Below are 22,204 nucleotides of genomic sequence, written 5' to 3' on the forward strand. Positions count from 1 at the left end.
GGCTTCTCAACCTGGGATGGTAGCATTTGAGGAAGAGCCACGGTGAGAAGTTCAAGGGCACTGCTTTTCGTTGCCCCGCCGGAGCCTGTTCCAGCGGATTCGCCGCGGAGTTCCGGCTTCTTTCGGTGAGATTCTTCCTTCGTGCAACTAGGGGTCGCTGACGTTTGTCTAATACTTACACTGTAGCACTTTCAAAGCAAGCATAAAAAGCTCTCGATCCACGTTTGCCGCGTCTGCCCGACGGCTTTTCTCGCTGAAGGGGAGCTTCGTCGTCATGTCACGGATTATCACACCGGCATGCTATCGGTACGCCTACTTTATATATCATCGTCCTGTATTTCAGCTGATGTGATTTGGGCTGAATAATTAGTCTGCTAATGTAAATGGTGGAGCCGTTGCACTTGCGAGTGCTGTTGACCGTAAGCTTGAATCCTCCGTTAGTCCGGCCGGTGGGGAGCATTGTACAATTCGTGTTCTTACGTGCGAATTTTGTCTCGCGCAGTTCGTTGACTAGCCATGGCTGGACCAGGTCCGTTCCTGATATCGGCGCCAGATTTCTAGCTATTGACGGACACTGCGCAGCATATTATGCGGTCACATCCCTGGCCATATTGTGCGACATGCGCAGCTGCTGTGGAAGCGGATGAAAACGGCTTACCACGGTCGTTAGTAAGTACATTCAAGGCGTCGTCCAGCACTGCCAAAACGAATTTTGCAGGACTCGCACATGGCGCAAAACCATCGCTGCTCTCTTTGCCACATGGACTTTGCCGTGCTGTCTGTGGTGAGTCGCCTCGATACTCCACGTGATAGGTCAATCACACCATGTATAGCATTTCAGCCTTACGCATCCCAACCTGTTGTGCAAGCATTGCGAAAAGATGTTCACATCGGTAACGCACCTCAAGGCGCACTACCGGCGTGACCATCCATGCCGCAATGGCCTTATCTGTCACATCGCTGCCCAAAAGGGAATGAAATGCCCGATTGTTAGTGTTCGTCTCCTGCTCCGGACGCGCAGACCTTACGTTCAGTTCTGCAGCATTCGTCCGACGAGGGCGATGACGCCTCATCAGGTGCATCGCCCGTCGTGGACGTTGATACGCAAAGGCCCGAGCCGGATGTCGCGACGTTTCAGGCTGCTACCATGGCCCTAGAGCAGAACAAGTCGTCGGCAGAGCCTGATGAAACGGATAAAGCAGATCCCACTATCAACATCCCCCTTTGCTCGCTCATTCCCTCTGAGTTGGTGACAGAATGCGAAAAGGCGTCCGAACCCGCTACCGCTGAAGACAAGTCACCGCTCCAGAAGCACCAGGTGCCCACACTCTCAGAATCAGCCACTTCCAATGACGCGCTGCCTGAGCATTCCCAAAATCCTTCTACGATCACGCCCAACGATGGGGATGACAGTGCCAAAAGCTGACGTCGCCAAAGCGGAGGACACCTCCAGCGGCAAGCACGCCTCTATGGTGCCTGACGACTGGGAGTGCACTCCGTCTTCGGCAGTCTCGGACTGCTCGGATTCGTGGACCGAGATTGCCAGCGTTTTCAGCGAGGGCGACGCGGTTCAGGTGAATGCTGATGAAGACATTCCTAAGGCAGAGTCTGCGACGGCGGAGGAATTCGCTGTAGCGGCGGTTGAAGACAGTGTCAAGAAAGACGGTACGCTCATTACTCAGCTGAAGTCCCTCTCCACTGAGCATTCTGTACAGTTGACGCCGCGCATGAAGCAGACCTCAATGCAGCCCAAGGGGAGGGCGCAGCGGACGAGGCGTCGACCGGGGAAACTCAGCCCGCGCAGTTGTCTCTCCCACGGATCGCGACTGAAGCACCCACTGAGCCTCAAGCACGCTTGATGATTTTGTCTTGCAAAGTTTGCACAAAGAATCCTACTAATCCGGTGGTCACCATGTGCGGACATGTGTTCTGCCATGGGTAAGTGATAGTTCAAGTGTCACGAGTCACGGCTCACTTTTGCCATCGTAGGTGCATCTTGAACGCTTTGGGGACGAGCCTCTCCTGTCCGGCCTGCAACCGGCCCATCTTAGTTCGGCTGGACCTGTGAAAGCATGTCCGATCTCTGTTTGTGGTTCATGACTCCTGCGACTTGAGGATAATCGTGTACTATCACCTGTGCTGTATCGCTTTTTGAGAAATCATTGCAGCCTCAGCTACAAGCTGTCCTGCGGAAGAGAACTAGGATTATAAATTAGAGTACACATGGGGTATCATCAAGTCATGTTCGTCATATCGACAACTCCTTTGCACACTCCAGCATCGTCTTATTCGGGAAGAGCTCGATGTCAGGCCATCTGCCCTTGATGATCTCCAGAGGGATCTTCGAGAGCACTGGTAGCGGAGTCACATACGACGGTAAGAGGCAGCTAAAGGCAGGGGCAAGGACCCAGTCAAGGGTATCTTCCGCGCGAGAACGCTGATGTTTCCAGTCCTCGGGATAGTCCCTCGACGGGCGGAAGTACGCGGGGCGCAGTATGTGAGCCTTCATGCCTGATTCAGGCGTGCAGAACGCGGCAATGTCCTTCTCGGCGCGACCCTACCACAGTACACAAGTCAGTTCTTCTCGCGCAGGATGGATGCTCATGCGCACCTTGACCCGCGCCCACATCTGCATGCTCTTCTCCGTCGGGTCCGCGGACATGCCGCTGACGTACACGAAGCGGAACGGCTGGCCCTGCGGTCTGTCCGCGCCCACGCCCGCGTCGCGCATGGCGCGCAGCACGGCCATGGGGTACTCGTACGTCAGCCGCGTGTACTCGGCTTCCGTCATGCCCCTGACGGACTTGCCCATCGCCCAAATACACGCGTCGTGCTCGGCGAGACGCTTCGCGAGCTCGGGCGGATACTGGGTGAAGTCGTCGTGCACAATCGTCGAGGTCTTCTCGGCGGCGTTTGACGGGAGGACCGCCCACAATGGCATTTCGCGGCGCATCAGGAGGGTCACTTTGCTTATGGACGGGTCTTGCACCGCGGCGCGATAGATGTTGAGACCGGCTGATGTTGCATATGGCGTTCAGTCGCGGGCAATACGCCAGATGAGAATCTGCACTTACCTACCCCAGTTGCGCCAGTAATGAGTAGCTTCATGTTTTTGCTAGCGGCTTTGAGAGGATGTTAACGTTCTTCCTGGGAGACGCAGCCCTTCCTTTAATACTTGACAGAGTACGCACATACGCGTACTTCCGGCATCTAGCGGCTGTTGTGCACATCTCTGGAACGAGGATCGCGAGGAATGTTGTAATGCCGCGGGACGCGTATGCTAACTGCCGCTATTGACACACCTCTTCCTCCGAGAAACCGGCATAAATCACGACGTCGTTACAGGGATTCTGGATGCAGACTAGAGGAAACTTGCAATGAGTCTAAGGTACAGGAGGTTCACAAGTGCCAGTATGTCAACCGAGTCTCGTGCAGGCATTAGAGAGTGCAGAGGAAAGCGTAGGACATGTCAGAGTTCTGCAGTGTCGAATCGCGCCAGACCGGAAGGGCGCATCGGGCGCCAGTGATGCGCCGTGCGCTCAGAGCCGCCCGTTTCGGCAAATCTTGCTCGAGCCTGAAGATCGCACAGGACAGCAGTCTCAAAGCGCTCTGCAATACTCATAAAATCCTGTCATACAAAGTTAAATAAGATAGTGTTGTGGACAGCACTTTCAGCCCAGCGCATCCTTTCCGACACCAACAGGCGACAACCTAGTTCTTGGGCTTGATGAGCCCGAAGAACTTGCCCCGCCGCAGCTTCGCCTCCTGCTGCATGCGCACCTCGTGCTCCATCTCCTCCTCCGAGATGTGCCCGCCGAGCGAGTACCACGTGACGGTGAGCATGCCGATGACGGCGGTGAGCACGCAGCCGGTCATCGCGACGATGCCCTTGGGGCGCCAGCCGAGGACCTGCTGGAACGGGCCGAGCGTCCAGCCGGACAGGTCGAGGAGGTCGCTCGTGGGGTGGCCCGCGGCGTTCCCGCTCGACGGCATGCCGAGCGCGGCGCACTGCTGGAACATGACGTCCGGGATCGCGTTGCGCTCCTGCGCCTGCAGCGGCGCCTCGATGAGCGTCACCGCGAGCCCGGCCTCGAGGTGCCACTCGATGTGGCAGTGGAAGATCCACGCGCCGGGGTTATCTGCGACGACGCGCAGCACGACGCCCTCGCCCGCCGGCAGCTGGACGGTGTCGCGCCGCATGGGGTTCGTCTGGCTCTCGTTGATCGGCGGGTTGAGCGTCGGGTCGGAGGAGGTGTAGTCGAGCGAACGCTGGACGATCTGGAACTTGTGTCCGTGCAGGTGGCTGAGGAGGATGGTTAGAAGAGAGCCTCAAAGCGGCGAGAACAAGAGAGCTTACAAAGGGTGCTTGCCGGTGTCGCTGTTCTGCAGGAGGATGTCGAAGACCTCAAGGTGGTTCAAAACGAAGGAGAAAGGGCCATACGCCTGGGCGACGGTAGCGTTCGCACCGAGCGACATCTCGGACATGACCGTAGGTACAAGTGGAGAGACGAACGTCTGGCCATTGAACATGGCGCGGTTGGTGCCGTCGTCCATGGTGTCGAAGGAGAGCGTAAGCGGGATGGTCCTAGTCGAAGGGAGCATGGGCTCGACGACGAGCGGGACGAGGGCGATGTCGTCCACGTCACTGTAGGCGTCGATCGTGCCCAGGTCGGTGACGGAGTTGGACGAGTCGTAGGTGACGGACGAGGTGATGTTTGGGTTCAGCGTCAGCGGGACAGTGTCGAACATGTCCGTGTCCATGTTGGCGTGGATCATCCAATTCTGCGAGGTGTCGTTGCGCGCAGTGACCAGGATGGAGTAGCGCTGGGCGACAGTGACGGTGAGCAGGTCGATGGGCGACTCCTCAACGTCAGTACCGTCGGCCTCGATGATGCGCATGTCGTGGCCATCAATCCAGAAGTAGAACATCGCGAATGCCGAAGTATTTACGACGCGAAGACGGTAGGTTTTGCCGGGCTGAAAGTGCAGTCAGAACCGTCGGTGCCAGCAAAAGGGTCACAGCGATATACCTGGAACGGCAGAGTTGCGTTATCGTTGAAACCAACAGCAGCCGTGACAGAGTCGGGGTGCGTGCCAGAAATAGGGCCAAGATATGTCGCGTTCTGGGCGAAATAGATAAGCGCAGAGTTCGGCACTGGCTCAGCGCCACCAGGATTCGCGATGCTGATAAACTGCTTCAAGAGAACTGCGTGCTCATCGTGGTACCAGTCTCCGAGGACGACGGTAAACTCCTCATCATACTGGTACTTCTCCTGTGGTGGGTGGATAACCACCGGCGCGCGCAAACCATCGACATATTGGCCCTACGAGAAACAAGTTAACGCGCGAAGGATGTAGTAGAATGACCTCTGCTTACTCCTGCGTGTGAGTGTACCCAGTATGTACCCCATTGGCCATTGCTCGAGATTGGGACGGTGTAGTCAAAGCTCTGGCCGGGCGGGACACCACTAGAGTTTGCTGGCGCATGAGACAGTCGTGGAACGTATAAGGAAAGAAGACACGTACCACTGAGAAATGGCGAGCGCGCCATCCATCCACGACGTCGAGTTGAAAAACATGCCGTGGTGGTGAAGGGTCATGGGCTGGTCGAGAGAGTTGTACGCATGGACGAGCAGGTCGTCCGTCGATTGTATATCAACTGCCGGCGGCCTGGACATGGTGAGCTCTTTGTATTCAAGCATAGAGAGGTCTGCTTACGGCCATGTACCGTTGATACCGATAACCCGGCGCGGTTGAAGGCCGTCCGGGTTGGCGTTGAGGACGTAGGTGATGTTCCACCATACCTCCTGCACCCCTGCAAGCACGGGGGAGATGGCTGCAAGCAGGGCGAGCGCAGACCGCATGTTCTCGTGTCGTGCAAACCTGAAAAGCTCTGCGTGACTGGTGGGGACCAGGTCTTGCACGGAAGGGACAAGGGCTCGGTCGCGAGCGGAGAGGAGGTGGGAGAGGGGAGACCGAGAGGTGGGGAGATTAGATGAGCGTCATGGCGGTCTAAATAACATGTAGGTGATGAATTACTATTCGCATTTCGTCGGAAGAATGCGACCTGAAAAGCACCAGCCGGAGGGAGAAAGATGGAGGCGACGTTGGATCGGCCGTGGAATTTTTTATCTGATAAGACACATGCTCTGGATCTTATCAGAACCTTCGGTGCCGCGCATGCCGCGACCCCTAAACTCTGTAATCTGATAATTCACCCGGCGTTGTGCGCGTGCTAGTAACTTCATTCGAAGAGTAAACAGTGCGCTCAAGAGAAGGACAAGGCCTCGTGCGACCCGAAAGCACGGACGGTTCCCATGGCATGGAGGTACGCAGGCGGCCCCTCGCAGGGCCGCATCTCACATCGCTTGCAAATCTCACCATCCCTGTCGTCCCACAAGAGAGCCTCGAGAGGCACTTCACGCCGCGAAAAGAGGCAACTTGGCTTGGTGCTGGCCTCTGAGTGGTATCGTTAAGTTAGAGGAGATGAGAAAGGAGGAAGGCTTGAATAATCAGATAAGATGAACCCTGAGACCGCCCGCCTTATCAGCTGAGCGATAAGATCAACCCTCGGAAAAATTATCAGATTAGGGCCGAGTCCGAGGCACATACAGTTCTCCCCCTCACAAGTTGTCCTATATCTAAAATGTCCCTGTTCGCCCGGTGCTCCTCCGACCCGCTTCGTCCTCCCTCCTGATCCCACGAGCGAGCGGTCTCCCCCAGTGTCCGTCCGCCAACGCTAGCCGCGAAAAAATGGGCAAGAACGTGTTCTCCGTCCCCATTTTCTTCATCGTCTTCCGTGAGACCCTCGAGGCCGCCATCATCGTCTCGGTCCTCTGCAGTCTTGTCGAGCAGATTGCGACAGACGAAAGACCGTTGTCGGACACGACCGCCGGCTCCGGCGCTGTCCAGGACAAGCCCGAAGGCGACTCACCTACCACCGACGCGCTCGCCGCCCAACCAGAGCTCGAGAGTCCCGAAGATGCAACCATTCGCCAGCGCCGCTTCATCCGCCGCATGCGGTGGCAGATTTTCCTTGGTTCTTTCCTCGGTCTCTTCATTGCCCTCGCCGTCGGTGCTGCTTTCATCGCAGTCTGGTTTACCAAGGCCAGCGATCTCTGGTCCAAATCCGAGGAGCTGTGGGAGGGTGCGATTTGTTCACACGAATGCTTGTTACTCAATCACTCACCCATGCCGCGCTCTCAGGTATCTTCGAGCTCATCGCGTGTATTATGATCTTCGTCATGGGAGTCACCATGCTCAAGATGGACCGTGCCAAGGCTAAATGGCGCGTCAAGCTTCAGCGTGCGTTCGACGGAAAAAGTGAGTGTTTTTGACGCGGCCATGCTATCGGGCCAGTCCTCCACGAGTCATTGGTCGTGAACGACGCCTTTCGAGGACACTTGCCTTTCTGGGCGTGTCTCCGACAGGGCAATTCTTCTTCTACGCTTGCTTGTTTGCGTTCACCCCACGCGACACAAATGCTGAATTTCCTTCTTTTTCAGAGGTTGACCGGGAAGCAAAGAGTGGCAAGTGGGTGCTCTTCATCCTTCCCCTCATCACCGTCCTCCGCGAAGGTATGTCACAATCTTTGGCGTCGATCCCTGAACAGCCCTAACCGCAGTCACAGGTATGGAAGCCGTCATCTTCGTCGGCGGTGTCTCGCTCGGTCAGCCTGCGGCGTCTATCCCCATTGCCGCCATCGTCGGCCTCGTCTGCGGCCTCATCTGCGGCTTCCTCATCTACTCGTTCGCGAGCCGCACGACACTCACCGCCTTTCTCATCCTCATGACGAACTTCATCCTGCTCATCGGCGCAGGCCTCTTTAGCCGCGCGATCGGCTCGTTCCAGGAGCAGGCCTTCAACACGCTCGTCGGCAGCGACGTCGACGACGTGGGCGCGGCGGGCAACGGCCCAGGCTCGTACGACGTGCGCGGGAACGTGTGGCACCTCGACTGCTGCAACCCCGAGAACAACACAGACTCGCAGGGCTGGTCGATCTTCAACGCGATCTTCGGCTGGACGAACAACGCGACGATCGGCTCCGTGCTCGGCTACGTCTTCTACTGGCTCGCGGCCATGGTCGTGCTCGCGTACTTGAAGTACAAGGAGGGCCGCACCAAGATCTTCGGCTTCGAGTCCGCCGCTGGCGTGCGCCGTCGCGAGCGCGCGGCCCTCCACCGTGGAGACTCGGAGATGAGCGCGGCGTCGGCGTCGGACGAGAAGGTGCAGGATTCGGAGAAGGCTTGAAAGTCTGTTTTATCACCCGCTACGACACCCTATGATCAGCGCATGCTCAGCAAGACCTCTTGTATTTTCCTTCGCTCGCTTTGCTGTTCAGAATAAAAACTGTTTGAATCGTTCGCTTTCCCTTCTGCTCAGACTCACGACGGTCTCCTGAAATGTTTAATTGACCATAAGCTCAAGGGTCGGGCATCTACGTGAACCCGCGCCGCCGGTGGGAACACGAAGTTTGAGAAGCTCGATTTTGACGTTAGGCCCTGCTACGCTCTCGTTCCGCTATCTCCAGCACATATGCTTGCTCTAATTTTACCATGCGTCGTGGCACCTGCTTCGCATTGCAGAATGGCACCCTCGACCGTGCGCACAGGGGCCGTGCGACTACCCCCTATACATCCTCCAGCTAATCGAGCTTTACAGAGTACGGTTGGGCTATCTGATAAGACAATGGGAGACGTTTGCGAGAGTGAAACATTGTTGGTGTCAGTGTATTGTGCCAAAAGCTCGGTCCCGCAGGGGCTCTCTTATTTCAACAGGCTAATCTGCGCCTGGACTCGCGGAGGTTTCTCTGGCTGGTAGCGGCCGGCCCGCTGTGGGGTGAGATATCTGATAAGATAGCAAGTGAACGGAGCACATGCCCTGCGGGCGTACTGATGAGATGCGTGTGGACACCGTTGCAGAGACAGAGGCACCATCGGCATGTCGATGGCCAGGCACTCAGGGACCGGCTGCGAACATTGCACGGCTGTTGAAATGCCAATCCGCCGAGGCCCGACATTCTGCGAAGCAGCCAAGATCAAAGTAGTCGGAAGTACGTATCTGAAAGTCCATTGAACGGCACCATAACTTATAAATGTATAACGCGAACGAAGACCACGAATGTGACCCTCGGACGATAGCCGAGCTCCCACCGTTAAAGCCGGCCTCAGCATTCGACGTGCAACCTGACGAGCATCGCCTTCCTGCACACAGGGCACTGGAGGTTCTTCGCGAGCTCCTGCACAATGCACCTGTCACAGCATGCTTCGTCAGCTGATTCACCGGTAGAATACGGGCAGCACGACATACCCGTGGCAGAAGAGATGGCCACACATGGTCACGGTGGGGTCGTGCGGCTCTTTCAGACAGAGCCGGCAGTGCCATGCGAGCGGGTGCGGCGGCTGAGGCGTTGACACAGGTTTGTGCGGCACGTCCGCGTGGTCCTCGACTTGAGGAGCCAGAGGGACGGGCGGGGGTGTCCGTGCGCTGCCGCTGTTCATTGTCCTGCTGCTGCTCTGCTCCGACGCTTCTGAAAAGGATGTATCAGCGTAAGTAACTTTTGCAGTGGTAAAGCCCCAAGAGCCCAGACAGGGATGTGCGTACCTTGAGAATGTGGAGAAGAGGTTGGGCTCGACCGCGCTCGCGAGCTGGTGCGAGAGGCACGAGAAGCGTTGTTCGGGATGTCGCACGCGGCCTCGTCTGCACGTGGGCTGTACTCCGAATGTCCGGCCCAGAAGGTGCCCCTAGCGTACAAGGACCTTTGGCTTGCTTGCGAAGGGGATCGCAAGACAGGCGAGCCCAATGGAAGCACAGTGGGCTGAGCAGCGCGAGAAGTGGACCTCACTGACGTGTCCGCCCTGACATTCGTGCTAGTAGTGGAAAGCAACGATTGTCTTGACGTCGTCGAACGTAGTGGAGGCAAGGCAGTCACAAAGGTTTGGGCTGTCCTCGCGAAATAGGGACTTTCGTGAGATGCCACAGAGCTAGGGCTGAGAGGTGGAGGGGAGAAACGAGTCGGGGAACGAGTCGGGGAACGAGTCGGGGAACGATAACCTTCTGACTCGTAGCGCGGGCTACACGGCGAGACAAGCGAGCTTGGGCTCAGTAAACGTTCAGGTGTCGACGGTTGGCTAAGACCTTCGCATTAGCAGAGCAATAATGGTTCTCTGTCACATGGACTGACCTGTCGTATGAGATTGTTTGAAGCGTGCGTGCTGGGCTTATGATAATCTCTTCTGATGGTGTGACGTAGACCGATCCAGCGCCTTTCTCGTAGTCGGTTTCTTGGCTGTCCTCAGATGGATGTTCAAATAAGGATTCGTGAGGATCGAGGTCTACGGTCGGCATGGTAGGCGTTGGCTCAGACGAGGCACGGCGTCCTACCGACGAGGTCTTGAAGTCCTTCGTCTGGTGACAATATTTAGTTCTGGTAAATTAACGTGACGCGAACCAGACGCACAGAGACCCTTGAGTAACCGAGGGCGGTCTGAGTGCGGGACGACCCTGGAGAGTGTGATGTATTTTCCGTGTCGATATTCACCGAGAAGAAGGCATCTCGAGGGGTCGACAAGACAGTCTCCGTCAGAGGTGGAGAGTGGGCGGGACTCCCATCAGTCCGCTGGGTCGAAGCCCGGCTACGAGGAATGGGATGTTCCTCAGCCATATGCTATGCGAGCGGTCAGTCACATAGCACTCGACATTAAAGACTACAAGCGCACCGTCGAAAACGCCTGCTCGTTCAGAAACCCTTTGAAGCAAGTCATGCACTTCGGATGAGCAGGAGAGTCCTGGTAATGGCGAAGCAGGTCCTCGATTCGACGATACGTTCTATCGCACTTTGTGCACATGATCTCGCTCGACTCGTCTTGGATTGTCTGGAGACACATGTCATGAAAGCCGACAATTATGTCGGTTGATGAGATGCTCACCGCTGGTGTGGGTGGCGGCGGGGTAGGAGGCCGAGGCGGATGCCTCATGGCCATGTGCTGTGTACACCGTTATCAAGGTAATCCACAGCGTCCGAGAATACACTAACCTCCTCGAGAATCGCCTGGTTCTCAAAACCTTCGCCACACGTCGTGCACGTGGGGTGTACTGCGGATTCAGCCTCGAGGAAGTGTTCTAATAGTTGCCCTGACGATGCAAAACCAACACGACAAGCCCCGCACCACAATTCCGGGTGCATACTCTGAATATGCTAATGAATATACTGGTTAGGGCGCTGATTGTGATTTCATTCGCAAGTCTACGTACTGTGGTAAACGTTGATACATCCTCGAACCCGACAACGCAGACAAGGCAAGTCGGATGTTCGGATGACTCTTTCCAGTGTTCTTCGAGCTGAGGCTGGTTGTGAAAGTCGAGATTGCAGAGGTTACATGGGAAAGCCGGTTCTGGATGGACGGTGGCGAGGTGCTGCCAACGAGCACGCCATCAGATCAACGCCAGTAGGCAACTCATGTAGAGATCACAAACCGCTGTAAGAGCAGCCCTATCGGGGAAGCCTGTGTCGCAGTGAGGGCAGGACGGATGAGTGGAGTCCGTGCGATAGTGTTGCTGAAGAGAGTCTTGTGAGAGGTAGTACCGATTGCACTGTCGACAAAGCAAGTCTTGATGATTCTTCGAGAGATGCTACAACAACGCGGCCGTCATCTGAGAGCGAGTAGCAAATCGGAGCAATTTCATCACTCACACCGCTCCTGGCGAACGCTGAAGGAAAATTAGCGTTGCAAATCGTGCACTTGTACGTAAAGTGCGCCTTGCTGGTCCTGACATGCTGATCGTACGCCGCTTGTGTGGTGAAGAATCGACCGTTGCAAACGGTGCAAATAACCATGTCTACAAAAATGAAGAATGGGGTGACGGGTCAAGACGGCAGCGGCATGGTTTATATGCATCCCGCAAGGCGACTTCGCGTGAATGCCTTGCGACTACCTCGCCGTACCCGGACACGAGGCTCAAGGCTCATTTTTGCGAACCTGCTTCGTGAAACCAACGTGTGATCCGCCAGGTTTATCTCATGTCAGGTGAACACGAGAACCACGACCTGTTGGCCTGAGTTATAAATGAGAGTAGACATTCGCTGCCTGAAACCAAGCCTACGAAATTCTTGACATGTGTCATATACGCACATGAGCGAACGGGTTATTCACAGCTCTAAAAAGCTAGGCCGAGCCAAGAACATTATGTACACTAAGCAGCCTCATGCATGACTGCTGGTGCGTAGCCTGCATGTGTCTACAGGTTTCTATGCGCCCCTTATTGCAAAGAAAGGACGTACCGTCGTAGCATTAAACCATGCCTAGCGGTGTCCAGGCAACCCATTGTGATAACAGCAAACTCTTCAGTGATTGAGACCTAGGAGCGTCGCCTAATAATTTTGCTTCGCAGTTTGAGACATGCTCAGGCAAAGCCTATGTGGCGGTTGCAGGAATAGGGGTAGAGCTACCGCTTTGCAGGGGTTCTCGACCCTATAATCTGTGAATATCGCGTCCAGCAGATGGCCAGGAGTGGTTACAGACGTAGTGGTTCGAAAGGAGTAAACTGCCTTGCCCGTTGGCAATTCTGATGGCGGTGATGCCATCACCAGCTTCGTGGTCTGAGGATAGGCTGACAGTTGCGCAGCCGACACCCGTCCATTTACTTCGCATGGGAAGCCCACGAGCAAGCAGTAGGTCGTAATTCTCTCGCCAACACAGCATATTGAGCCATGAGGGCACCCAGTGAACACTCACAATTGGGTAACAAGATCCGAAGAGATGTGAATAGATCGTCAGAAAGCCAGCAACGAAAGCGTGCGTCAAAGCATCGTTATGCATGTAAGTAAGACTGCAGATCAGAGCCATACAATGACGGGCAAGCCCATGCCAAGGTAGTACACGCCGGGCGTGATTTTCCCGTATAAACCCTAGCAACGACCAAGGGATATCAAACTCGATGGCGCATTTAGAAGGTCGAGGGGCGGTGCGCAACAAAGGTCGAGCGAACCTTAGCGACGCGGTGGGGGAGAGGGAACTTGAGGTTCGGGACGAGGAGCTGCCTAATGTAGGGGCGGCGAATATCGTCGGTCTTTTCAATCTCCACAACACGGAGGATCTGTGGTTCGAAAAGGTATAAGAGGCCGCATTTTGTGGTAAAAATGGTATGCACGCACATGGATAGACCGGAAGCGGGCACGGTGGCGGGCGGCCATGTCCTGGTAGAGGGCTTTGACGGCATCCGCACGGCTGAGCTCACGGAACTCCTTGTACATGTTGTGTGTGCCGGAGCGAGAGTCATAGCGAAGCCAGATACCAAAGTTCTTGACTTTCAATGGTTTCTTCTCGTGGATCTAGATCATTTCAACGCCGCGCAAAAAGAGACGCAGAACGTTGTAGTCAGCCTCCCATTCCGCCTGCCACTTGAACGGCTGCAAGGGACAACAACATGAATATGATACACACAACGTTGACTCCAATAATCTCGCCAGAAGCCTTCTTGACCTTCTTCAGTTGTCTGGAGCTCGCTTAGCATGCCACTCTAATCAAAATACATCTTGACACGCACCGCAGGAAGTACCAGAATCGCGACTTCGCGACGACTTCGTTGGGCGCGAAGATACGCATGCGGTAGATTTTAGGGTTGGGATCAGTCTCGGTGGGGAGGTGACGACCAACAACTTGGTATTCTTGGAGAGGCATCTGGATGGCGCAGATGAGTAAACGGTGCATCCAAAGCGACAAAGTCCCATCCAGCCCATTTTGCTCGTGACTTCGCTCGTTTGGCTGCCTGAATGGGACCTTATGTACACCAGCAGCATAACGATACTCACTTCTGAGAATCTTACCCTTGAAGTTGGCGATGTTGACGACTGCGAGGCCTGTTGCTTAGAGCCTGACCGGGATTGTGGGAAATTAAGTTTAGCGCCTGTAAGCGTATCGGTGATCCCACAAGCGCCTGAATATGAATTCTCATCGAGCCTCACAGGCCTCACCTCTCGCTTTACTCTCGCATATGCGTATCTTTGTGTCTCATAAACACCAATTGCTTAACGTTTAGCATTAAATATTCAGCTATCAATATTCATTATCTACGCATATACTCCAAGACCGTGCCATCACCACCTGACGCCAACTACAGATGCGCACCTAGCTCTTGGTCGCTCAGTTTCGACTTTGTACAATCTACTTACCATGATCTACAAATATTGCAGATCGCGCCTTCGGGGCCGTTATTTACCTATGGAATTACGCATTTTCAAAGATCACATGTTATCGCAGCTTCGTCTTAGCCGCAAGCTTCAAGTTCTGGCTTCCGGCCACCTCGCCGGTACAACACTGACGATTGAGTCACAGCCGCTACCTGTGTAAAGATGGTGTGGTAATCGTCTTACTATCGTTCAGGAAGACTTACTGCAAGCGTTTGCTGTGCATACACAGCTGTTGTCTTCCAAAAGCGTATGTGGGTCCGCCTCCATTCTCTTCGGTGCCTTCACAACAAATTCGCACGGTTTGGCTGTGGGTCCACCTGGTTGACAGACAATCGACGTCGACTGCTTGCCCTTTCGCCGCCATATATGACTACCCAACTAGAGGCACGATGTCCCATCTCCGCTCTCCCCGCCGAGCAGAGCCCCTCGGCATCATCACTTCTGGCTCTCGGAATAACTTTCCGTGCATCTGGCCATATAAAATGTCCGCCACTGTCCCTTCTACCACACCTCGCACCGTCTTCGGCACTTGGATTTCGTGTCCCGCTAACCAAAACCTCGACCTCGAAGCCCAGGTCGTCATCGGCACGTACGAACCAGGTCCTTTTGTCACTGTCGCTTCGCACGCCCAGCCTACAGATGTTAAAGTCGCCGATCCTTTCGATGACTTCTTCGGAATCGCTCGCACGTCGCATGGCATTCAGGATGGCCGTCACGACACACGCTACGCGTCTTACCAAGATGACCTCCCGCCTCCACCATATGTCGAAGAAGTAGACTTACACACGTACAATTCTGTCGCGGAGCCTCCAACCCTCGCGATGTACCTTTTCAAGTTCGGGTTCTGTACGTCTTACCTTAACTTCTACGAAAGCTCGATTTTAATTACCTACCCTTGCAGTATTTCCGCTCTCCTGGCTTACAGGCATTGTTATTCTACTGTGCCCATTAACGCCTCCCGAGCATTGGGAGCCCACCAAAACGGAAGCAGGGAGGAAGGAGCTGTTAGGCCTTCTGCGTCGCACCGAGATCAAATGGGCGAAGCGTTGCCTCATCGCCTTCTCCGTGCTCGCACTGGTCATCGTCGCTCTCGTCGTCGTCATCGGCGGTATTCGATTTTGTCCATCATAGCGACTGCTACTGCGCCTTCCTATGCAAATTACTTCACGAGCCGCGTCCTGCCCATCTCATCGTGTATTTGACATTCACTTCCATGAACTTGCCCATTCTTGCCACGTCTAAGCCAATTCTTGTCGCTCACCCTAGCTTCCCATTGCATGTAAATTATCAGTAGAGTTCTTTGTACTTGTATGCCCACGTATTGTAGTTTTCAAGCTGTAAAACGGCCTCACGTGGGTGCCAATATTAATGAAGCCGCGCAATTTCTGAAGCGCTCGCTATGTCTCTGAGTCTCGTTCGAACCGCAGCGTTCGGCTCTCGCGGCCTACGCCTCCGACTGCAGGCTCTGTACCAACCATGCCGCCTTCCACTCCTGGCTGACGCACCATGCGTGCGCACATTCGCGTCGAAGAAGAAGAAGAGCCTCGACGACGAGCCACACGGCAAGGGCGTGTCGACCGACAACCTCGTGCCAGGCTCGCAGCAGATCCTCGCCGGCGAGGTATACTTTAAGGCCGAAGAAGCGATGAAGGGCGTCGTCGACCGTTTTCGCAAGGAGGTCGCGGACATGGAGGCGCGTGCTACGGGTCGTGTCACGCCTGCGATGCTCGGTCCCGTACGGGTACATGTCGCGGGCGGAAACAGCGCCGTACGGCTCGAGGAGATTGCAACAGTCGGTGTGCGGGAGGGCACGACGCTCGTGGTTACTGTGTTCGAGGATCATGTATGTGATGTTTCGCGGTGCGAGCTACTTCTGCACTTACGAGACTGGACAGACCCTCAAAGCCGTCGAGACAGCGATATATGAAGCCAAGCTGCCGGGGGTCATACCACAGAGGATGGACTCACGCACAATCAAAATACCAATACCAAAGTTCGTCCGATCTTTCATACTCTGCCCATAGCACGTTTTCACGCTTTCTTGCAAGACCTACGGTGGACGCACGCCACGCACTGTTCAAGACCGCCCAACGCGACGCGGAGGACGCTCGCGTGCATATCCGCAAGCACCACCAGGGTGCCACGAAGAAGGGTGCCTTCAGGAAGCATTCACAGCAGATGGATGAAGTATGTTGTCTTTTCACAGGGCTCTGGCCTCATCACTGACTTGCGGCATAGCTCCAGGAGTTGTGCGATAAGTATGTCAAGGAGGTCGATGCAGTCCTCGCCGAGATGAAAAAGAGTACCGGTGCGAAATAGACCCCACATAAGACGTTGCCCTTGGACCCACTGCGTTCATATCTGGTTATGCCTGATGTATAATAATTACTAGAGGGTATAGATACAGCTGATGGTCCATGGATGCTACTCTAATAGTTCATCCAAACCGTGTATTCAACCCGTCATAAATGAGAAAGATCAACGCACTGCTGGGCACAGCCCTTGCAACAGTGATACCACACCCCGCGTACAGACCGCGCAAACCCTGCGCCTTGTACATCGCACGGAACGTCGCGAGGAAGCTCGGGTACGGCTCGCCTGGAGCACGCGGACGAAGCTCCGCCTCGGTCTGCACTGCGCTCTTGACCGTGTCGGCTGGGAAGAGCGCAAAGTTGTACGTGACGCCGGCACACGCGCCCGAGAGCGCGCTCTCCCATGCGGCGAGGCCGCGGCGCGTGCCGTCCGGGTTCGTCGGGCGCCGCGCAAGCAGCAGACGAGCGACGGCCTCCTTCGAGCAGAACCACGCGACGCCGCCGCCCGTCTCGCGGATGAGCGTGCCGGTCTGGCCGAGCCACATTCCCCTGAGGCCGCCGTCGCGCACGACGTTCCTAAGCACCGCGAGCGGCCCAGGCAGGTTCTTGAGCGCGAGATCCGCGGGCGGGAGCACCGCTGCGGCTGTGCCGGCCACATTGACCGCTGTCGCGACGCTCACTGGCGGGGGCAGGAGCATCTGCACTTGCATTTTGCATTTGACTAGTTCTATGGGTGTCCTGGAACGTCTGTGTGAGTCGTGGAATGTGGGAACAGCGTGCGTGACACGCACAGGAAGAAGCTCGTGATCGCGCCTGCGCCTGCAGCAGCCAGAGCGAGCTCTCCGAGGGAGAGGTCCTGGTGCAGAGGTTTCTCCGAGGACCACCGAATCGCGTTCTGCAGTTCATTGTACGCCAGGAAGAGTGAAGCATTCTCAGCCATCGCTCCAACGATGGGTGCAGGCAAACCCTACGCCGTCCATTAAGACTAATCAGAGGTCACACACAAGTGAGAATACGTACCCTGTATAGCCCACGAACGCCCTCCTTCTTCCAAGTCTGCATGAGACAGTCTAGAGGCCCGCTGAAGCGTGCCTCGGAGTCGAGCACCTGCGACTGCAGGCGCACCTTCGTGAGGTCGAACGGGTGCTCAAAGACTTTTGAGGTCATGCCCGCAATCTACCAAGGGCAAACAAGCGGACTCTCCGTGAGCTTTTCTCGTGCCTCTGTACTGACAAATGTGGGGCCTGACACTACCAAAGGCGATGTCCTTGACAGCGCGTACAGCGACCGAGGAGCCCTGCACATGCAGCGCGTCTGGTGGGGCCTCCATTTTTTTCCCCTTGCAGCAAAGCCGGAAGTGGTGAGGAGGAAAAGAGAGAGAGCAAGTAGGAGAGGGAAAGAGAGAAGTACAAGAGCCGACCGGCGCCCGCTAGCACATGTTCGTAGAGGATGGCAGGCGGACTCTGTGAGTGGTGGACGTGACCGAGCGAGACAAGAAGCGGCGCCGAATCGCAAAAAAAAAAAAAAGTGACTGCCCCGCGCGATCGGAACTTTGCTAATGTGTGCGCGGCCGCGCACAGGCGCTGCGCATGTGAGGACCCTTCCGCTTCTTGTGGCGGCGGACTGACGAATGGCGTTTTGCGCGGGTGTTCGCTGAACGGGTGATATAGGTGTCCGGGAGGTACATGCGTGGTATGCAGACGTCTACAGAATGTCCGAAGGGCCATAATGAAGCAATAAGAGCTACAACGAGCGGGAAGGGAAGGGATCATCAAAATCCGTAACTGTCATGGAAAACCCGATATTTATCGCATCAAACTAAAAGCCCGGCGGAGAGACATGACATAGCGAAGTAAAACACCCAATACAAAACAACACTGCGAGCTGCTGCAGAGGTGTTGTTGAGCGTCGTGGAACCATTTTTTCCGTCAGAGCTTGCCGTAGGGTTTGGCGTGGTGGAAGCGGAAGCGATCGTGCGCGATCCAGAGACCGTCGTAGTCGGCTGCGCAGAGCTGCCTCCGCCCGCGACAGTGGTGGTATACGTGCGCACATATCTGACCTCGAAGTAGGCGTTGTCGTACTTTGGACTACCCGGCCCAACCACGTTGTCCATATAGCAGTCGCCGGTCGGGCCCATAGAGCCGCACTGGGGACCGTAGATTGCAGGCACACCGGCCCTAAAAGGCGTGTTTGTCAAACTGCCACGAGTAGGAGCGCCAGGGCGTACCAGTCTCCGCAGAGCGTGATATCGATAACGAGCTGCTGCGATGTGAAGAACTCCGTCAGGTTGCATTGTGGATTCACAGGATACGACGCCGAGGGCGTGCCAAAGTCAGAGATGTCGATCGATGACGTCGAAGTCGACTGTGAGATGGACGCTGGGATATTCGCCCTCTAAAGGAAGGGTCAGCTGCCGTTCGTGTGAGCGGGGGTCGTGCCTTACGCTCCAGAACCAGATACTGCAATAGGTGAGCGGAGCTCTCAAACCATGGGAAACTGAGACTTACTATATACCGGTCACATCGAACTGTGTCGCCCAAACACCGCCACCAGCGGCTGCAAAGCCGCTTTCATAGCTGTTCGGCTGATTCTCGACCACCACGCACCCCGAGCCGGTGCCACAGTCGAGACCAGCGTTACGCCCAGTTTGCGCTGCAGAACCGTCTTTCAAGCAGCCTGCAGTGGTGTGCAACGCCATTTGGTTGTTCGGGTTCAAGTTGATGCTCTCGATGATGTCTATTTCGCCATCGTTCGGCCAGAGAGGGCCCTTCGACCAGAATGCAGGCCAGACAGAGCACCCGTAGGGAATGTGTAGCGCATCGATGATCCAGAGACTGCCATAGTCGTAAAGGTCATGAGTCGTGATACGGACCTGTGACGAGTCAAATTAATAATATCAGGAAGCCTGGCTCGCAGTGCTCACTGAGTTGCGCTTGTCGTTCTGCGTCACGTTTGTCGTGTTATCAACTTTGATGATAGCATTCCCGGCAGAGTTGATGTACGCCAAATTCTGTGCCGTGGCTGCCGACTGGTTCAGCCACCAAACATCGCCTGTGGGAGCTCAGGATCTGCGAGAAGGCCACGAACATGCCACGAACCAAGTGTGAGATTGTCCCAGTAACCATAGAAGTCCCAACCATTGAAGAAGTTCTGTCCGGAGTAGTCACGAAGGACGTCGAACGCGAGAGTGGGGCAAGAATAGCACAGAAGCAGCGTGAAGCCCCCCAGGTAGCGCATTCTGCTGGGTATACGGAGGGTATGGGTCGTGAAGCCTCGTGAGGCGCGTGAGGCGCAAGCCTTAAGTATGCTCTAGTCGTTCAAGTTGTTTGCCAGGTCTTAGGGCAGAGTACGCCGGCGGGGGAGGGCACATATAGGAATACCGCAAAAACTGCGGCCAGCCTTGTGCTTCGCGTGAACCTGGAGTGGGCTCAGGCCCTAGTAGACGCGTGGAGAAGCCAGCCGTATCACAACGTGACATGCAGCGCCGACAGACAAGTCTCCGAAAAGCAAATCACAGATGGAGGACTGACTCCTGTCAAACTTTCTTGCTCCGGGGAAGAAAACGCTGTATAAGCCGAGAGGGAGCAGTACGAGAAAGCCTATCGTGGCCGGGGGAACACCAAGAGGCTCCCGAGCGCGCTCCGATGGCGCGACAGTATCTTCAGCCTATCTTCCAGCCGTTCAACTCGCGAAGCAAGTCAAGTCAGGGTACCGCACGGCTAGGGGCGTCGGGGAAGCCAGCAGGCGGAACAATGAGGGTACCGGGTCATCTTCCGAGGGTGAGAACGATCAGCAGTCCCGAGTGCGAGATTTCTGGCAGGCTGCGGGTTCGCAGCGTAGTACAAGTCACAAGACAGGTGTTCATGCGTAGCGTCGTGCGAGAAGCTCAAGGAACACATGGTGAGGAGATGAAGTGGGGGATGAGAAGGTGTGAGCTTAATCAGGAAGGCCATCACCTTGTGGCGTCACAGTAGCGGCGGCTGCCGACGGCTCGCCCTCCGTCATCTCTCTTTCTCCTAACAGAGCGTCGAAGACCATATTCCTCCAGCTCATACTGAGACACGTCTTCCAGCCTTAAAGACCTCAGAAAATGTAATATAAGATGATACTTGCAGACAGAAGCTTATCTCACGTGCTACTAGCGCTCATCTGCTCGGTACTCTAAAGTACAGTTGAATTGCCCGTCAGCTTTTCAATATATTACATACGACTCATTGTCCCGGAATCTCTGCGATGCATTCGATCTCAACGTCAGCGCCCAGAGGAAGGGCCATCACCCCAATGCATGTCTGTGCAGGTGAAGGCGTGACTTAGCTCGGGAACTTGAAGGAGTTAGCCATCCTCATTACACGACTTACCCGGGCTGGCATGGCGTTCGGATCGAAGAACTGCGAGGCCGAAGTTGACACTCCTAGCTTTCCAAAAGAATATTACCAACACATAATGCATACCTGCGCGTAGACCTCATTCATAGGCCCGAAGTTGGCCATATCAGCCAAGTAGATATTCGCCTTTACGATATGCTCCAGGCCCGAACCTGCAGCCTTGAGCACCTTGGCCATGTTCTCCAAAGCCGCACGCTACAGAGAGCATCAGCACTCTGCATAGCCACCGTTCATGTCTTCGTGACATACAGTCTGTGCCTGCACCCCGCCCTCGACCAGGGTCTTCAGGTCGCGGTTGCACCCAATGTTACCAGACACGTACACCATGCCCTTCGATATTGTCGCCTGCGAGAAAACAGGGAACACGGGCAGGGCGTCCGAGGTGTGTACGAATTGTGGCATACACAGCTGCACGGATGAGACTGTGGTGACAGTATCTGGGAGATATTGAACATCACGCGGGCGCGATTTCGGTCATTCGAGAATCTGATCGTTGAGCGTTGGTTTTCGTCTGACCATGTCATACAAGTCTCAAGATACTCCGCATCCGAGAATCTGACCATATTCTCAAAACCCAAGAATCGTGAGTCCGCCCGTCAGAAATTCTGCGCCTAAGACTTGTGCAAATGAGTTTTTGTGCTCGCAGCACTGAACTGTGGGGAACTAGGCATGTCACTTCAGAGGCTCTTCACCACGACGCGAGCACATGTGTACGCGAGCTTGACAGCCGTGTCGATTTCAACCTACGTCCATGCCCGCCAGTATCCTGAGTGTATCGAACGCGTCTTTATGTCGAAACCGCGCAAATCCACCCTTGCCTCCTTCATCGCCCCCCGAGTATGATCGGCCCACCAATCGTGTTTCGGTTCTGCCTCTACGCAACACCTTTGGCACATCATACACCTTGTTGAGCTTGCCGAATGCATCATGCCCATGTCAACCGCTCCGCCCGCATATACCGGCCGGCCTTGCTGAACTGCCCGGGGCTGATCAGGCTGCGGCTGACGACCAACTAGAGATGAACCCTCTAGGGTCTATTCATGACCTCAGCTACCTAGCAATCCGCTCGACCAGGTATTTGACAACTAAGCTGGGCTGACTGGCGCAGCCAAGTTCACATTCTTCTGAGTGATCACTACCCGCGCAAGCAGAGATGCTCCTTGCACCCCCAGCGCCCTCAGATAGCTCTAGTACCAGAGCAGAACCTGATTTGGAGATGCAGTGGTCTCCTCTGAGGATGACCACGATACTGGGCAGCATACCCGTCTTGTGGGGGCAAAGGTCACCAATGAGCTTGATGATTGACCGTTCTCCATCCC

At 55.4% G+C, this 22,204-nt stretch overlaps 11 protein-coding genes across 11 annotated transcripts; 4 read left to right on the forward strand and 7 right to left on the reverse strand.

Annotated features, from left to right (window-relative positions):
* Positions 1–881: 881 nt before the first annotated feature.
* Positions 882–2,068, forward strand: PHACADRAFT_194128 (uncharacterized protein; the record flags this gene model as incomplete). Its single annotated transcript, XM_007394308.1, has 5 exons — positions 882–989; positions 1,043–1,412; positions 1,438–1,665; positions 1,716–1,938; positions 1,990–2,068. 5 exons carry the CDS (start codon positions 882–884, stop codon positions 2,066–2,068), a joined length of 1,008 nt encoding a protein of 335 aa, XP_007394370.1.
* Positions 2,069–2,185: 117 nt separating this feature from the next.
* On the reverse strand, positions 2,186–3,109 carry PHACADRAFT_253704 (uncharacterized protein; the record flags this gene model as incomplete). The annotated part of the gene is made up of 3 exons (XM_007394309.1): positions 2,186–2,557; positions 2,612–3,015; positions 3,075–3,109. Coding segments are annotated over 3 exons (748 nt in total), but the record flags the coding sequence as incomplete, so codon positions are not given.
* Positions 3,110–3,196: 87 nt separating this feature from the next.
* PHACADRAFT_141262 (uncharacterized protein) lies at positions 3,197–6,072 on the reverse strand. The gene is made up of 6 exons (XM_007394310.1): positions 5,719–6,072; positions 5,527–5,670; positions 5,378–5,468; positions 5,031–5,324; positions 4,358–4,977; positions 3,197–4,303 (listed from the first exon to the last, which is right to left on the reverse strand). The coding sequence occupies exons 1-6, from the start codon at positions 5,862–5,864 to the stop codon at positions 3,712–3,714; spliced, it is 1,887 nt and encodes a 628-aa protein (XP_007394372.1). The 5' UTR covers positions 5,865–6,072; the 3' UTR covers positions 3,197–3,711.
* A 655-nt stretch (positions 6,073–6,727) lies between these two features.
* PHACADRAFT_253706 (uncharacterized protein) lies at positions 6,728–8,362 on the forward strand. The gene is made up of 4 exons (XM_007394311.1): positions 6,728–7,147; positions 7,207–7,323; positions 7,506–7,577; positions 7,631–8,362. Exons 1-4 carry the CDS (start codon positions 7,018–7,020, stop codon positions 8,248–8,250), a joined length of 939 nt encoding a protein of 312 aa, XP_007394373.1. The 5' UTR covers positions 6,728–7,017; the 3' UTR covers positions 8,251–8,362.
* Positions 8,363–8,675: 313 nt separating this feature from the next.
* On the reverse strand, positions 8,676–12,516 carry PHACADRAFT_207749 (uncharacterized protein). The gene is made up of 12 exons (XM_007394312.1): positions 12,103–12,516; positions 11,693–12,046; positions 11,476–11,631; positions 11,254–11,415; positions 11,036–11,197; positions 10,929–10,985; positions 10,719–10,874; positions 10,460–10,666; positions 10,184–10,407; positions 9,604–10,130; positions 9,310–9,529; positions 8,676–9,251 (listed from the first exon to the last, which is right to left on the reverse strand). The coding sequence occupies exons 2-12, from the start codon at positions 11,834–11,836 to the stop codon at positions 9,167–9,169; spliced, it is 2,100 nt and encodes a 699-aa protein (XP_007394374.1). The 5' UTR covers positions 11,837–12,046; positions 12,103–12,516; the 3' UTR covers positions 8,676–9,166.
* A 235-nt stretch (positions 12,517–12,751) lies between these two features.
* On the reverse strand, positions 12,752–13,874 carry PHACADRAFT_253712 (uncharacterized protein). The gene is made up of 5 exons (XM_007394313.1): positions 13,811–13,874; positions 13,546–13,679; positions 13,443–13,494; positions 13,154–13,330; positions 12,752–13,095 (listed from the first exon to the last, which is right to left on the reverse strand). The coding sequence occupies exons 2-5, from the start codon at positions 13,677–13,679 to the stop codon at positions 12,946–12,948; spliced, it is 513 nt and encodes a 170-aa protein (XP_007394375.1). The 5' UTR covers positions 13,811–13,874; the 3' UTR covers positions 12,752–12,945.
* A 796-nt stretch (positions 13,875–14,670) lies between these two features.
* On the forward strand, positions 14,671–15,319 carry PHACADRAFT_160057 (uncharacterized protein; the record flags this gene model as incomplete). The annotated part of the gene is made up of 2 exons (XM_007394314.1): positions 14,671–15,034; positions 15,090–15,319. 2 exons carry the CDS (start codon positions 14,671–14,673, stop codon positions 15,317–15,319), a joined length of 594 nt encoding a protein of 197 aa, XP_007394376.1.
* Positions 15,320–15,621: 302 nt separating this feature from the next.
* On the reverse strand, positions 15,622–17,903 carry PHACADRAFT_253716 (uncharacterized protein). Its single transcript, XM_007394315.1, has 7 exons — positions 17,750–17,903; positions 17,521–17,676; positions 17,292–17,467; positions 16,427–17,238; positions 16,237–16,375; positions 16,084–16,181; positions 15,622–16,031 (listed from the first exon to the last, which is right to left on the reverse strand). Exons 1-4 carry the CDS (start codon positions 17,828–17,830, stop codon positions 16,626–16,628), a joined length of 1,026 nt encoding a protein of 341 aa, XP_007394377.1. The 5' UTR covers positions 17,831–17,903; the 3' UTR covers positions 15,622–16,031; positions 16,084–16,181; positions 16,237–16,375; positions 16,427–16,625.
* Positions 17,904–18,313: 410 nt separating this feature from the next.
* On the reverse strand, positions 18,314–19,737 carry PHACADRAFT_92332 (glycoside hydrolase family 16 protein; the record flags this gene model as incomplete). Its single annotated transcript, XM_007394316.1, has 6 exons — positions 18,314–18,677; positions 18,728–18,894; positions 18,944–18,959; positions 19,008–19,372; positions 19,424–19,560; positions 19,599–19,737. The coding sequence occupies 6 exons, from the start codon at positions 19,735–19,737 to the stop codon at positions 18,314–18,316; spliced, it is 1,188 nt and encodes a 395-aa protein (XP_007394378.1).
* An 882-nt stretch (positions 19,738–20,619) lies between these two features.
* On the reverse strand, positions 20,620–21,287 carry PHACADRAFT_141281 (uncharacterized protein; the record flags this gene model as incomplete). Its single annotated transcript, XM_007394317.1, has 4 exons — positions 20,620–20,789; positions 20,859–20,888; positions 20,952–21,080; positions 21,135–21,287. The coding sequence occupies 4 exons, from the start codon at positions 21,285–21,287 to the stop codon at positions 20,712–20,714; spliced, it is 390 nt and encodes a 129-aa protein (XP_007394379.1). The 3' UTR covers positions 20,620–20,711.
* On the forward strand, positions 21,287–21,827 carry PHACADRAFT_253722 (uncharacterized protein; the record flags this gene model as incomplete). The annotated part of the gene is given in 2 exon segments (XM_007394318.1): positions 21,287–21,791; positions 21,799–21,827. A coding segment is annotated over 1 exon segment (155 nt), but the record flags the coding sequence as incomplete, so codon positions are not given.
* Between the last annotated feature and the right edge of the window lie 377 nt (positions 21,828–22,204).

The sequence above is a fragment of the Phanerochaete carnosa genome, assembly GCF_000300595.1.
Source record: "Phanerochaete carnosa HHB-10118-sp unplaced genomic scaffold PHACAscaffold_4, whole genome shotgun sequence".
Lineage (NCBI taxonomy): Eukaryota > Fungi > Basidiomycota > Agaricomycetes > Polyporales > Phanerochaetaceae > Phanerochaete > Phanerochaete carnosa.

Excerpts from the sequence above, each read along its gene's own strand:
- PHACADRAFT_253716 (XM_007394315.1), bottom strand. The coding sequence starts at position 17,830 with ATGGAGGCCCCACCAGACGCGCTGCATGTGCAGGGCTCCTCGGTCGCT. Across the intron at positions 17,677-17,749 it reads AGGACATCGCCTTTGGTAGT|ATTGCGGGCATGACCTCAAA; the intron begins GTCAGGCCCCAC and ends TGCCCTTGGTAG. Across the intron at positions 17,239-17,291 it reads GCGATCACGAGCTTCTTCCT|GACACCCATAGAACTAGTCA; the intron begins GTGCGTGTCACG and ends CAGACGTTCCAG.
- PHACADRAFT_141262 (XM_007394310.1), bottom strand. The coding sequence starts at position 5,864 with ATGCGGTCTGCGCTCGCCCTGCTTGCAGCCATCTCCCCCGTGCTTGCA. Across the intron at positions 5,671-5,718 it reads GGTATCAACGGTACATGGCC|GCCGCCGGCAGTTGATATAC; the intron begins GTAAGCAGACCT and ends CACCATGTCCAG. Across the intron at positions 5,469-5,526 it reads GCGCTCGCCATTTCTCAGTG|TGGTGTCCCGCCCGGCCAGA; the intron begins GTACGTGTCTTC and ends AGCAAACTCTAG.
- PHACADRAFT_253712 (XM_007394313.1), bottom strand. The coding sequence starts at position 13,679 with ATGCCTCTCCAAGAATACCAAGTTGTTGGTCGTCACCTCCCCACCGAG. Across the intron at positions 13,331-13,442 it reads AGATTATTGGAGTCAACGTT|ATCCACGAGAAGAAACCATT; the intron begins GTGTGTATCATA and ends GAAATGATCTAG. Across the intron at positions 13,096-13,153 it reads CCCGCTTCCGGTCTATCCAT|ATCCTCCGTGTTGTGGAGAT; the intron begins GTGCGTGCATAC and ends TTCGAACCACAG.
- PHACADRAFT_207749 (XM_007394312.1), bottom strand. The coding sequence starts at position 11,836 with ATGGTTATTTGCACCGTTTGCAACGGTCGATTCTTCACCACACAAGCG. Across the intron at positions 11,632-11,692 it reads CAGCGTTCGCCAGGAGCGGT|CATCTCTCGAAGAATCATCA; the intron begins GTGAGTGATGAA and ends GCGTTGTTGTAG. Across the intron at positions 9,252-9,309 it reads GGCCATCTCTTCTGCCACGG|GTGCATTGTGCAGGAGCTCG; the intron begins GTATGTCGTGCT and ends ATGCTGTGACAG.
- PHACADRAFT_253706 (XM_007394311.1), top strand. The coding sequence starts at position 7,018 with ATGCGGTGGCAGATTTTCCTTGGTTCTTTCCTCGGTCTCTTCATTGCC. Across the intron at positions 7,148-7,206 it reads ATCCGAGGAGCTGTGGGAGG|GTATCTTCGAGCTCATCGCG; the intron begins GTGCGATTTGTT and ends CCGCGCTCTCAG. Across the intron at positions 7,578-7,630 it reads CATCACCGTCCTCCGCGAAG|GTATGGAAGCCGTCATCTTC; the intron begins GTATGTCACAAT and ends CCGCAGTCACAG.